Here is a 13306-nt window from a genome sequence, read left to right on the forward strand (position 1 = left end):
GATTAATTAAAATGCATTACCATTTGGAAAAAAAGGTACATTTTGATTTTTTTAAAATTATTATTATAGAAGTAGACCTAAATGTAATGCTGTAATTGATAGGGATGGGAATGTAAAGGAATGAAAAAATTCCGATTCCTCTTAATTCCAATTCCAGAATGGTTCCATTAACGATTCTTACTTTTGAGAAAGAAATATTTGGACATAAGAAATGCTATTTTCTCAGCAGTCTGTTGCCAAATGTTGAGATCTTTTCAGATTTCAAGTTTCAACAGAGCAGATATAAAAATCAGAGATGCATTCAACCTGGTCTCATAGTGAAAACGTGACTAATTTTTGCAAAACTTGTTATGCGTGTCTCCCATGTACAATTTCCTGCAGTTTCCAGGTGAAATGAACACTAGAGGTGCTACAACAACTGTGTTTTATTCACTTTCACTCAAATCATGACTTCAATGGCTGATTATGACTTTATACATTCTTATTTTTCTGTCTGTTACTCAGACCCTGCTATTTTATGATATCGACACACTTTTACTCAAACACATCTTTTGAAAAACAATACATTTTAATGCTTGTATTACAGACTCACCTACAGATAAACACTTATTACAATGTGAATAGATTGTGCGGTAGCTCATCTGATAGATCGTTTGACTTACAGTTGGAGGACTGCAGTTCAAGTCCATCCACGAACTCAAGCTGACACGTAACAATGCAGAGTCATTGAAGCGGTACGAAATGAGGTAGTTGCTTCTGAAAATGTGCTTTTTCATTTCGCTTCTACATTTTAAAACACTAATGCTTAGATTTAGGTATTGTTAAGGTAAGGATGTCTATTTAGCTTCTCATGTATATTTCAAATACTAATAGTTAAGTTTAGGCGTTGATTTGGTAAGGATGTCTTTTTTTTAAAGTCTCTTATATTTTAAAACACTATTGGTTTGGTTCAGGTGAAAGTTTTATGTTAGGGAGGTATCTGTTTTAAAAAAAAGAAATAAAAAAATAATCGAAAATTCACCTTAAAAATGCGTCTAAATACGACACAATTTTACTTGCTTTTGGCGCCCCCAGCTGGAAATTTCACTGGAAACCTGCAGCCAAACGTGGTATACAGCACGTGAAAACATTTGTAAAAATGTTGTCATGTTCACGTAAATTTAATGAGACCCTAATTAAATGCATTTAATAAAATGTTTATAAAAGGTATATTTACACAGACTTTTTAGAGGCAGAGATGCAATCCATTAATTGGTCTTGTAACTTTTAACTATATATCAAGTAAAAATTCTAAACAAACAAAAAACATGCCAACATATTTCATTAATTCATTTTCAGTGTATTTTAGTATGGTGAAAAAATGCACATTCAAGCACCATAAATGGAACCGAAAGTCATGAATAACATATGTTTCCTGGGTTTTTTTAAATATGGACCCGGTTTTCTGTCCCCAACCCTAGAAACTGACGCTATTCATGATTAGTTAATTGTTATTTGTTAGAGTTAATTGTTACAGTTAAGCTATAACTATAATCTTGATTATTTTAATTGTGCAGCCCAAGTGGCCAGTTCAAATAGGCATACGGCTTTGCATCGTCTGACCTCCCTGTGTCCTCTGCGCAGGTGTGACTCAGATTAATTCTTCTAGACATCATCTCTTGCTCCCTAAACGCAGCGCTGCCTCAATCCCTGAATTCAGAACACAGTCTCTCAGCTGCTCTTGCCTCTGGTGTGATTAACTTGTTTAATATTTTACCGAACAGAGAGACTATTGCCAAGCAACGGCAGTTTGATTTCCTTATTTCCGCCTCTGGGGCACAGTATATTATCTGTGTTCATGACAGAGCTTGACAGGCCAGACAGATCTGGTTTGCTCGACTTGGTCTGAACATACTTCCCAGTTGTCCTGGAATGGCTGGCATTGGAGAGTTGTTTACTGAAGACAAGCAGACCTATATAAATTGCAAGCTTCTTATTTAATGGTGCAGTTTGTTATTTCTGTCTCTGTAGTGGCACCAAATGGAATTGCAAAAAGAAATACATTTTTACTAGGGCTGTTGATTTAACGTGATAACTCAGTATGATTATTTATGTAAAAAATAACACATTAAAATATTAATCATGTCTCCATAATAAGGAAAATTCCTACCATCTGTGCAATTCAAGCTTGAAGTGCCACCTGTTTTCAGCAGAGGGCAGTAGGCGAAACTCCAGCTGTACTGGCAAAGTGGAGCTGTACAGAGAACAAACCACAATCACTCATGCTTGCTAGTTTGCATGACACTAGCGAGAGCACAAGATGAGAACGCGTTCTTGCATTCAAACACAGCTGGACGGAGTGCAGTTGCACAGGCAGGGATCTCAAATCGTGTTTTCTAAGTTTTAAACTACTGTACGTTTAACTTGACACAGCAACCTAAAAACACTGTGTTTATGATACAACACAACCAAAGTGGGATGCTCCAAAAGTGTCTGTCTGATGCCATGGTGACGCGTCCTAAGAAAAGCCCTTATTGTATATATATAACCTTGAACAGATTGACAAATTCATTTGCAAAATGGATTGCTGTGGACTGTTGACCAAGGAGACGCTTTTCAATAATATGGAAATAAACAATAAATTGACTTACAAAGCCGCTTTTTGTATTGTCTTATAAATGCTTTACTCATTTGCCACAATAATGTAATGCTTTTTAATGATCTGAATTGTTGTATTTATTTTATACAGTATATTTAGAATTATTTAATCATTATATATTTAATTATTGTTATTTGAGGGCCTTTCTCATCAATTATTTATATGCAATTTATTCAATTAATTAATCAGCATTTTGTGTCATCAATTCGATAAAAATTTTTAATCAATTGGCAGCCCTAATTTGAACATTTACTGAAGAAAATGTTAGTGGCGATTGCCTGTGCAAAAGTCACTGTCATGATGCCAAGGTGTTGCTATGCTAAGGTGTTCCGAGTAGTTCGGTGCACCTACAGTATGTATGAGAAATGTATATGATGTATTTGTGAACGTTTGTAGCACACCTGCCTTGATCTTTGAAGTGCCTGATGTAGAAACTTAGGTCTGTATTTGTCTGCCGATCATCTAAAGAGCAGATAGGTCACAGAGGTTTTCCTCGTTTATCTCATTACTTCATTCACCAAAACACTCCTTCATCTCCTGTTCTAATCTGGACCTCCCCAATGTTATGAAACATTAATAGTCCTCTCCCCACTTCAGTGTTTTATCTCAAGGGGCAGAGACATACAGATGAGACCACGGTTGAATCAGACACAGTGTGAAAAATAGCCACTTGGTTGCATTTTGCACAGATACAATGTAACACTCTACATAACAATTTACTAAAATAATTCAAGTTTCTCTCTGTATGATTTGTTTGTCTTGGGTTGCATCATTAAGTGTCTCAGCATTGCTCATCATGATGTGTTGCATTGTGCACCCCAAGTAGAAAGACAACTTTCTACTTAGCTGTAGCTCAGGTCAACCACTCACTACAAGACAGAATCTCATAACCCTGCTCGCATTTAAAAACACTTTGAGCGCGTTTACGTGCACAATCACACACTGGTTCAGCGTAAAACGCAACAACGTGGTATATAAATTCCTTAAAATATTTTTGCCCATTACTCAGATTTTGCGTTGCTTGTAAACACCTTTACAACTGTTCTTACTGGCTTATCAAAGAAACACAAGTGCTGTGTGCATGCCTGTTTACGTTTTGACGTCAAAACGTCAAATGTCCCGATACCATTTTTTTTTTAAATGAGGACTAGTACCGATACTTCCTTTTCAGTACTTGCCGATACCTGTTTGTTTTTTTTTTTTTTTTTTTGCTGAATTCGATATCAACAGTTTGGTTAATTTTTTCTTTACAATTTTGTCATAATAATAATAAATGAATTTATTAAAACTCTAACCAAATGAAAGTAGATAAATTAGTTTTCAACATAATATTGTATTGTAAGTTTTTTTTTTTTTTATCAAAATTAGGTCCTTTTATACACAACACAGCATAATCCAAAACACAACAGTAGATTTTTTTTCTTAAAAAGTGTTGCATAACAGAGCATCACAGATGTGAGATGAATTAGCGCCCTGCTCACTGTCATCTGCTACAAATATAGCGTGCAATGCTCATGATGGTGTTTTCCGTGTATGTGCCAAGGAGCTCTAAAAGGTATGAGCAGTCGGCATCAACACAACACTGACTCTACACATTCACAAGCACTCACATTTGAAGTGTGCAGCACATACGGACAAACTATATATTTATCTCATTAAATCGCAGCCTTTGTGGTTTAATAATCACACTAGGACATAATGTGATTTTAATTTGTGCGCTGAATGTTTACGGAATGACATTAATTCGTCAGATGGTATAAATTTTTGGTTTCAGAGTATTTTTAGAAGCATGAGAACAAGTACTTAAGCACAGTATCTGACCCAATTCCGATACCAGTATCGGTATCTGGACATCCCTTGACAAAAGCAGAGAATAATCCAGTGATTTCAAATCTCAAAGACAGGTTTCTTATGCTGTCGGTTTATTTGAATAAGCTGATTTTTGGTAGATTTCAGCGTTTTGCTGTGCATGCGAACATGTTCATTGCAATTTTGTTGGATGTTGATTATGGACACTTTTCACAGACTGTGATGTCTTGTTTTTGCCTTAATTTAGCAGGGTAAATCCTTTAAACTTTTTTGATATTTTTCATTTTTAGTATTTTTAAAATTATTTTTATTTTTCATTTTTGTTAACTTTATAAATTATTTTGATTAAATGATCTTGATAATTTAATTCTCAATACTTTGTGTTATATGTCTCTTGCATTAACCAAAAAAACCAAACACCATTGTAATGTTTCTACAACCCCAATCCCAATCTAGCACCCACACTCTCTGCATACACAGCCATGCACTTGTAATCCGGGCAGTATGTGGTTTGAAGTTGTTCTGCTGGAAAATGCAGAGGTGTCCCTGGAAAAGACTGTGCTGGATGGCAGTATATGTTGCTCCAAAATTTTTACATATCTGTCTGCATTCATGGTGTTCTCACAGATGTGCGAGTTACCCATGCCATGGGCACTGACACACCCCTGGCCCATACAGACACTGGCTTTTGGACCTGACACTAATAACAGCTTGGATGGTCCTTTTCCTCTTTGGCCTGGAGAACACGACAGCTGTGTTTTAAAAAAAAAAAAAAATTTGAAATGTGGACTCATTGGACCAAAAAAACGCAGTTCCACTGTTCTACTTTCCATCTAAGACTGATCCCAGAGAAGTTAGCAGAACTTCTGGACAGTGTTGATGTAGGGCTTCTGCTTTACATAATAAAGTCTTAACTTGCATCTGTGGATGCAGCGGCGAATGTTGTTGACTAACAAATGTTTACTGAAGTTATCCCAAGCCCATGTTCATGATATCCATTACAAATGAATACCGTTTTTTAAGACAGTGACGTCTGAGGGATCAGAGATCATGTGCATTCAGAAGTGGTTTTCGTCTTGCCCTTTACGCACCGAGATTTGACCAGATTCCTTGAATCTTTTAACTATATTGTGCACTGTAGAGGGTGAAATGCCCAAAATCCTTCCAATTTGTCTTTTGGGAACATTGTTCTCAAAGTGCTGAAGCATCTGTTGGCATATTGACAAGTCTTGAACGATCCTTGCTCTTGAAGGACTAGGCTGTTTTTGGAGGCTCCTTATTTACTATGACATAATTGCCTTACCTGTTTAACATCTCCTGTTTCACATCGCCTTGTTATTTAGACTCGTCAAATTGTTATTAGTCTTAAATAGCCCCTGTCTCAACTGTTTTGGAGCGTGTTGCAATCATCTGATTTGAAATTACTGTGCATTTTCAAAAAAAAAATTCACAAGGTAAAACGTATTATGTGTAGTTGTAGTGCTTTAAATATAGCAAAGGGTGAATATAATTTACAAATCACTCATTTTTGCTTTTTATTAGCATTTTTCATACTGTCCCAACTTTTTCGGAATTGGGGTTGTACAACTGTTAAGAAAGTGACAGTAAATTTGGCATCTTTCTCTCTTCTGACTGCCGTAATCCATCACTATTTTTTCCTTTTTTGGAAAGTCGTGGAAATGTAATAGTGATTTTTTTTATTTTTCTGTTGGAGCAAATTGGTGCTGTCTTGCCTTTTATTTTTATTTGTTATTATTATTATTTTGCTATTACGTTTGGTGACGCTAGCAGTGTTAATTTACCGACAGTTTTATTTTTTATTTTAATCATAGTTTTTGTCATGTTGTGACACTGTTCTTTAAATTTAGTCAAATTCATCATGTCATATTACTTAATTTTAGTCAATTGTACTAGTTGACGATAATGTGTAAAATGACAAAAATCTGTATCAAACTGCAACAGACCAAACTTGAACCAAATATACAAATATTTTGAAAAATTTATAAACTACTTACAATTATTTGAACTTGTATCAAACACATTAAAAATTAAGATGTTTAATTTTGTGTAAGATTAAACAACTGATCAGAAATAATAGCAAAAAAATGAATATACTTAAGTATTAGCTGCTTTTTAGAAGTTACTCTGTTGCAAATTCCTCAGTTTAGGATATTCCGTTACATGAAGCACCTAGCACGTTTTAAGAAAATGTGTATTCACAACGCAAATAATGCATTCTGAAGTTCATCTGTTCTTTCGCTTCATTGTCTGTGTAGATTACGTTTATGTTGTGAATATACATATATAGGATACGTTTGAGTGAGGTAAATAAACTGTTAGGTAAGTTCATTGTACAGTTGTTCAGCTCTTTCAGCTCAGGCAGTTCAAACCGAGAAATACCCAACATACTGTATTATGACTGGATTATTTCAATCAATTCTCTCTAGAATTTTCAGCGTTAGTGTTTTGTTAATATGCATTATTATTTTACACTTGTCGTATTTTCGTCAACAATATGTTTTAATTAAAGCCATTTGATTACCGTCATGATGTGTCCTTTTCATCTTGTTTCATTATCATAATCAAAAAACCCTTTGTCAACGAACATTTTCGGCAGTAATTCTGTTGACGAGATTAACACTGGTCGCTAGTGGCGCAAAAATGACACACTTCACCTTTAAAACATTGTTATCGACCAATATCCCCTGATGTTTTTAAGTAACCTGTCACTCATACAAGGAATGGCTTTGACCGGAATGACCAAGGGACACACAGGCCAATGTCTTAATTACATTTCGGCAAAGCATAATTCGGCATAATTAACATTCTCAGAGGTTCTCAGCTCAAAGTTTTGAAAAGAGATGTGCAGCTCCTGTACTCGCATTTTCTATTCAGTTCCACGTGCGGCCCTGGTGGGGGGTATTTTCACAGTAGTAGGGGGTATTTTCACAGTTGTCCTCCCCCCTTTGTACCCATCACCATGAGATTACCAAAGTTTCTAGACCTCTGGAGTATTAATTTCCACCCACCCAGCTCCTTTAATCTTCGCCGCTGTTTGCGTCAGTATCCGTAGTTATTATCCTCACCACATAGCCCTGCTCATGCTTCTTTGTTCCTCTCATATTTCTATCTCTCCCACAATTCTTGGTTTCCTCACTTGGTTCATTTCACTACCTAGAATTTGTACCTTGCGATTTTGCATCTACTTTGGTGCGAATAAATGGACCATGTCTCTTTGTGTATACTCTGTCCTGTTCATTTATTAGAATCTGTTTGAATCACATAACTGACTGGCCCTGAGTCTATGAGGCACTGCTAATGACAGGAAGGGTGGAATGCTTGTGAAACTGATTTGCATTTGTACAAATATGATGCCGCTTGCAATGTGGCACACCAATGTAACTGAAGTCTATTAGGCATCTGCATTCATTCGCATTAGTTATTGTTGGCTACATATGATTCTTGCCATTTTTTTGCACTTAAAATATTGGGACATCAGAGTGTCTATTTTATTTCATGTTTGGAAAGGCTAACTTAGATATACTGTAAGCAGACAGGTTGTTTTTCTTGCCTCTTAATCTTAAAGGGGCGTTCGATGAACTGTTTTGTAATTGAATGTAAGATCACTGGTAGTGAATATTGGCCTAACTCATGTCTGTTTAGTTCAAGGACTCTGATAATCTTGCTCGGCCTGATCAAAGCTCCTGTCTGTGTCTTTACATGCTGTATTGATTCTCCATTTGATGCTTTTGCTGCTCCTATAGAAGGCGATCTTAAGTGTATTGTGTTTTGTTTGTTTGTTTGTTTGTTTTTTGTTTTTTTTTGCCATTCAAAAATGCATGTTAGATTTTATATATTTCAAAATTTGATTAGTCATGCTTATTAAGGCAAGTATCACAATTGCAATTTTTCAAAACCCCTAACACTAAGCAAGGCCGTAACCATGTCTTGAACATGGGGGGGGGGGGTTGTCATGGGTGTTTAGGCCACAAATATAATGGTCCTCTTTGGTCTTTTAATATAATAAAGGTGCTGAATGCAATAATTTTCTGAATAAAGGCTTGAAATGCGATAAAGGCCCAACATTTTATAATTTTTGGTTTTAAAAGATAATGTATTTTTAAAGTTCACACAGTACAAGAAAAATACTGTGTCTGCATTGCTAGCAATTTGCCTGTTTCTGTCATGTTTTCTTTCTTTTTTGTGCTGCCTCAAAGAAACAATGAATATCATTTGAATTTATTTTCATCATTGATGTATCTGTAAAATGGCATGACTGTGTCAGCTGGTTAGCAAAAACAAAATACACAAAATTATTTACTGCCCTCAAGTTGTCCCTCATTGGTTTTTCCTCCCAGTAGAACCTTAACACGATATTTTCTTCAAAAAGCCAACGTTGCTCTTTTCCATACAAAAACAGCTCATATTGACCACTGCTGTCAAGGTCCAAAGAGGAAAAAAATCATTATAAAAATACCATAAAACTAATCCATACAAGACAGCTATTGTATGGCCCCAGAAAACTTGGACTATAATGCACTTGTCATATGGACTACTGTTATGATGTCTTTATACTGAACCTTAAATAGTGCTTTATAGTATTTGTCCTTTTTGAAGCTTGATCTGATCTGGGTGATAATAATGCTCTACTTTGTGTTTTTTTTTTTTTAATAGGTAAGTTTCTTAGACAATGTCAAGAGAATTTTCTAAAAAGCTACTTCAAAAGCTTGCCAGATTACCACATTCATTCAAGTCCTTTACAATATACACACATCCGCTCTTTGTCTTAAGCCTAATTCGCTGAAAACGGCTCCGTTAATGTTTTCACATTCACAATTATGAATGACATACAAATCACTTACTTTAAATGACATATTTTAAATTCAAAACTGCAAATTTTGCCAAATGGTGAATAGTTTGCACACTTGGAAATTAATGTCGGTCGGTACAACATTTCAGTCATAAAACAGTGGTCAAATATTGCATGTTTAGTTAGATTCTTACATCTCACATGACACAAACACTCTTAACCTCAACTGCTGATACTGCTTAGCATCTTAAACTTCAGTCCCGCCATCATCGATTTGATTAACTATCTCAAATGACATTGATGAGCGGTGTTCGACTACTGAGCGCGGTAAAACTTTAACTTTTTTAAACCATTATGTTATTCCTGCAACAACTAAGACAGTGGTGCATAATGGACTGCAGCAGAACTGCAACAAGGATATCAATTATTGGGGGGGGGGCAATCTGGCCATATCTGATTATTGGGGGGACTTGTTCCTCTCTAAGTATGTTGTGGTTACGGCCTTGACCCTAAGTATTACACTTCAGAATGACACTGTTTGTGCTACAGACATGAATAATACCTCATCATGCTGCTTGTTGAGAAATGGTGTGCTTTTCCTGTTCTAAGCAATCAGACTTATAATTTCCGACTGGTGGGTGATTTAAACTGCCAAAAATCCTAAAGACTAATATTGAAGGAGGGACCAGAACATCGTAGAAACATGGGTATTGGCTCTTTTGACTTGGTCCAGTAAGTACCAATGGCGAAACCACGCAGAACATCCTAGCAACCAGTTAGCAATGTCCTGGCAACCACCCATTTGGCAATGAGTTTGCACACACATATTTTTCAGAAAATATAAAAATCCAGTTAGTCATTATACTCATTAGGTTGTACTTTAGAATGTTATAACTGTTATTCATGAATATATTGCAAAAGTAAGATCCCACTCTGAGGGTTAGGTTGTAAACAGATATTTTGCATTAGAGGCACAGAGCTGCGGTGGCCTCAAATGAACCATGCTGAGTCACGTGTTCAAATCTGAAAATGCATTAGATCAATAAACGGACATGGACAACATACACACCCCCTTCTCTAGTCACCATGTCCATCATTCAAAGAAAATGGTAGCCTTTTTGGGATGTGCTGACAGCCAAAGTGATCCCTCCAAAGTCTAATTTTGTTTGATGGATTGTTCAGCATCTGGAAAGCTGATCTGCATGTAAAGTTTTGTCTTTCTGTGATGTTCACGATGTGCCTGACATTTTCGACATAGTTTTGCTCATTTTTCGAAAAGTCACTTTAGCAATTAAGTTCAAAAACATCTTTGTTTTCTTCATGGCTAAAACTTGAAAACTTGTTGTTAGGACCGTGGTGCAGCTGGTATCACATATTCTCCTGATATGTTGAGCTGTGGTATTCATGTACTGTAGATGATGCAGATTGGGGTTGTTTGCCCAACAAACAATATCAAATTTGTTCAGGGGCCTAGGTAGCTCAGCGAGTATTGACGCTGGCTACCACCCTTGGAGTCGCAAGTTCGAATCCAGGGCGTGCTGAGTGACTCCAGCCAGGTCTCCTAAGCAACCAAATTGGCCCATTTGCCAGGGAGGGTAGAGTCACATGGGGTAACCTCCTCATGGTCGTTATAATGGGGTTCTTGCTCTCAGTGGAGTGCATGGTGAATTGTGCTTGGATGCCGCGGAGAATAGCGTGTGCCTTCACACGCGCTACGTCTCCGCGGTAATGCACTCAACAAGCCACGCGATAAGATGCATGGATTGACGGTCTCAGACACGGAGGCAACTGAGATTCGTCCTCCGCCACCTGGATTGAGGCGAGTCACTACGCCACCACGAGGACTTAGAGCGCATTGGGAATTGGGCATTACAAATTGGAGAGAAAAGGGGAGAAAAAAATATATATATATATATACACCAAATTTGTTTAAGGTGTAAAGTGTCAACCTAGAGTCTGTCACTCACAGTAAGGCACTTACAATGGAAGTGAATGAGGCCAGTCCATAAACATTTAAATACACACCGTTTCAAAAGTACAGCCACAATACATGTTAACATGATTTTAGTGTGATGAAATCGCCTACTGACCTGATCTGTGTAAAGTTATATGTAATATTACAACTTTTTTTCATGATGGCATAATACCTATAAACGCTGTAATCTTGTAAACAGCTTAATGCCTGCAAATCCCTGATTTTATCATACTGCTATCATGTTAACATGTACACTGTTTATGTCTTGTGGCTACACATTTGAAACAGTGTGTAATTTAATGTTTATGGACTGGCCCCATTCATGATTTGTTCTTCTTTTTTTTTTTTTTTTTTTATAAACAAGGGACAAGCCAAAATTATTTTTGAGCTACAACATTTATGCTGTCAGTTGAGCTTAATTCAACTTTGTTTTCTTAATTCCGTTAACGATTCTTTTAGTAATTTTTTTTAGGAAGGTACTAGATTCAGCTGAATAGCCGTGCAGGAAACACTTTTAAAAGAATTTTAATGTAGTGTTCCATCTGCATTGGCACAACATTGTAGTCATTCAACGCCCAGTTACTGAATACAATAAAAATCTATTTTTAAATAGAACCGCTCTAAATAAGAACATGTCCTAAGTCTGGGTCTGCGACTGGGCCTGCGACTCATCCTGACCCCATTTACTCTTTCTCTGCCAAAAAATCCTGTCAGTCTCTGCTGTCCATTGTTAATCTGTCCAATGAAAGAGACAAAAAGCCCTCCCAAAATTTAAATTTAAAATTATTTGATTTTGAAATGAACATCTGCATTTGCATTATTTGTCTTACATATTAGAATAGAAGAGATCGACCTTATTTAAATTGAGATTTCACTCTCTCTCTCTCTCTCTCTCTCTCTCTCTCTTGCAGGCTAGCACTCTACGTGTATGAGTACTTGTTACATGTAGGAGCCCAGAAGTCGGCACAGACCTTCCTGTCAGAGGTGAGCAGCCAGCGGGTTTTTTTATAAGCTTCTGCTTATCGATGTGCCATCCAGACACACAGCCTTGTAAGCATCGGCCCGCCCCCCTGGGGCTTGCCCTAATTTAATTACATGCAGATGATATGCTGAGCAAGCTGGACACATTAGATGTTTGGTGTCCACATAATGGGATTGGAGGAGAGTCAGTGTGTCGGTGTAAAAATGACTAAATTGTTTCAGCAAAAAATGCTGGAGTGGTACTGGCATGTTCATCATCACCTTTTTTTATAAAGAAAATATGGGCTGTAATACAAAAAATAGTTTATTTTCTCACTGCTTTTGTTTTTCCATTTAAACATCCTTGACATAAGATATTCACTATTGACTCCATTTACACCTGGTATTAAGATGCGTTTTGGGTGATCCGATCACGTGTGGTCAGTGCTAAATACAGGTCTAAACGGGGTCTTGTGATCAGATCACAAAAAACACATACAAATGTAGTCAAAAACACATGTGACCACATCACATTTGAGGTGCTAAACCGTGCTGAATGTGTCCTGGACAGCAGCGAAGCACCACCCCTCACCTGTCAATCAACCGCTGAGCTAAAACAAGAGTTTAAACTTTGGTTACGGGCGGCTTTAAAGGAAATAGCTGTCCGATCGGAAAATTTTAAAACGTGCATACATACACAAGCATGAGAACTTCACAGATCTTCTTCAGTGTGTCTGAAATCAACATGCAGGGACATACAGTAGATGACAAGCACAAATATCTGAAGCTCCTTTAAAGCAGGTAATCCACTAAAATAACGGATAATTCTGATTGAAATATTTTATTTGTACTTAAATTTAAATTTAATTTCAGCTGCATCTGGAAAAAACTGTGCATCTTTTTTTTCCACGCTTTGTCTTTTCTGACTTTGTTGCACTTTAATAGCATGCAGTAACACAGTACCATTGATTATTATACTATATGTCGTCATGAAATAAGAGACCCTCCCCTCGAAATCCGAAAACAAGTGGTCACAGGAGACTCATTTAAGCGACAAGGTGTAAACAGCAATGTGTCTCGTCTGACCACATGTGATCGGATCACCCGAGATGCA

General features: G+C 36.8%; 1 protein-coding gene across 2 annotated transcripts in view; it reads left to right on the top strand.

Annotated features, from left to right (window-relative positions):
* The window catches only part of ssbp2b (single stranded DNA binding protein 2b), a 91148-nt gene that overhangs the window by 11939 nt on the left and 65903 nt on the right, over positions 1–13306 (top strand). For both annotated transcript variants that reach the window (XM_051683899.1, XM_051683900.1), the window contains exon 2: positions 12144–12216. In XM_051683899.1, coding sequence (XP_051539859.1) covers positions 12144–12216 — 73 coding nt within the window. The remainder of the gene's footprint in view (positions 1–12143; positions 12217–13306) is intronic.

This window comes from Myxocyprinus asiaticus, chromosome 42, assembly GCF_019703515.2.
Source record: "Myxocyprinus asiaticus isolate MX2 ecotype Aquarium Trade chromosome 42, UBuf_Myxa_2, whole genome shotgun sequence".
Taxonomy (NCBI): domain Eukaryota; kingdom Metazoa; phylum Chordata; class Actinopteri; order Cypriniformes; family Catostomidae; genus Myxocyprinus; species Myxocyprinus asiaticus.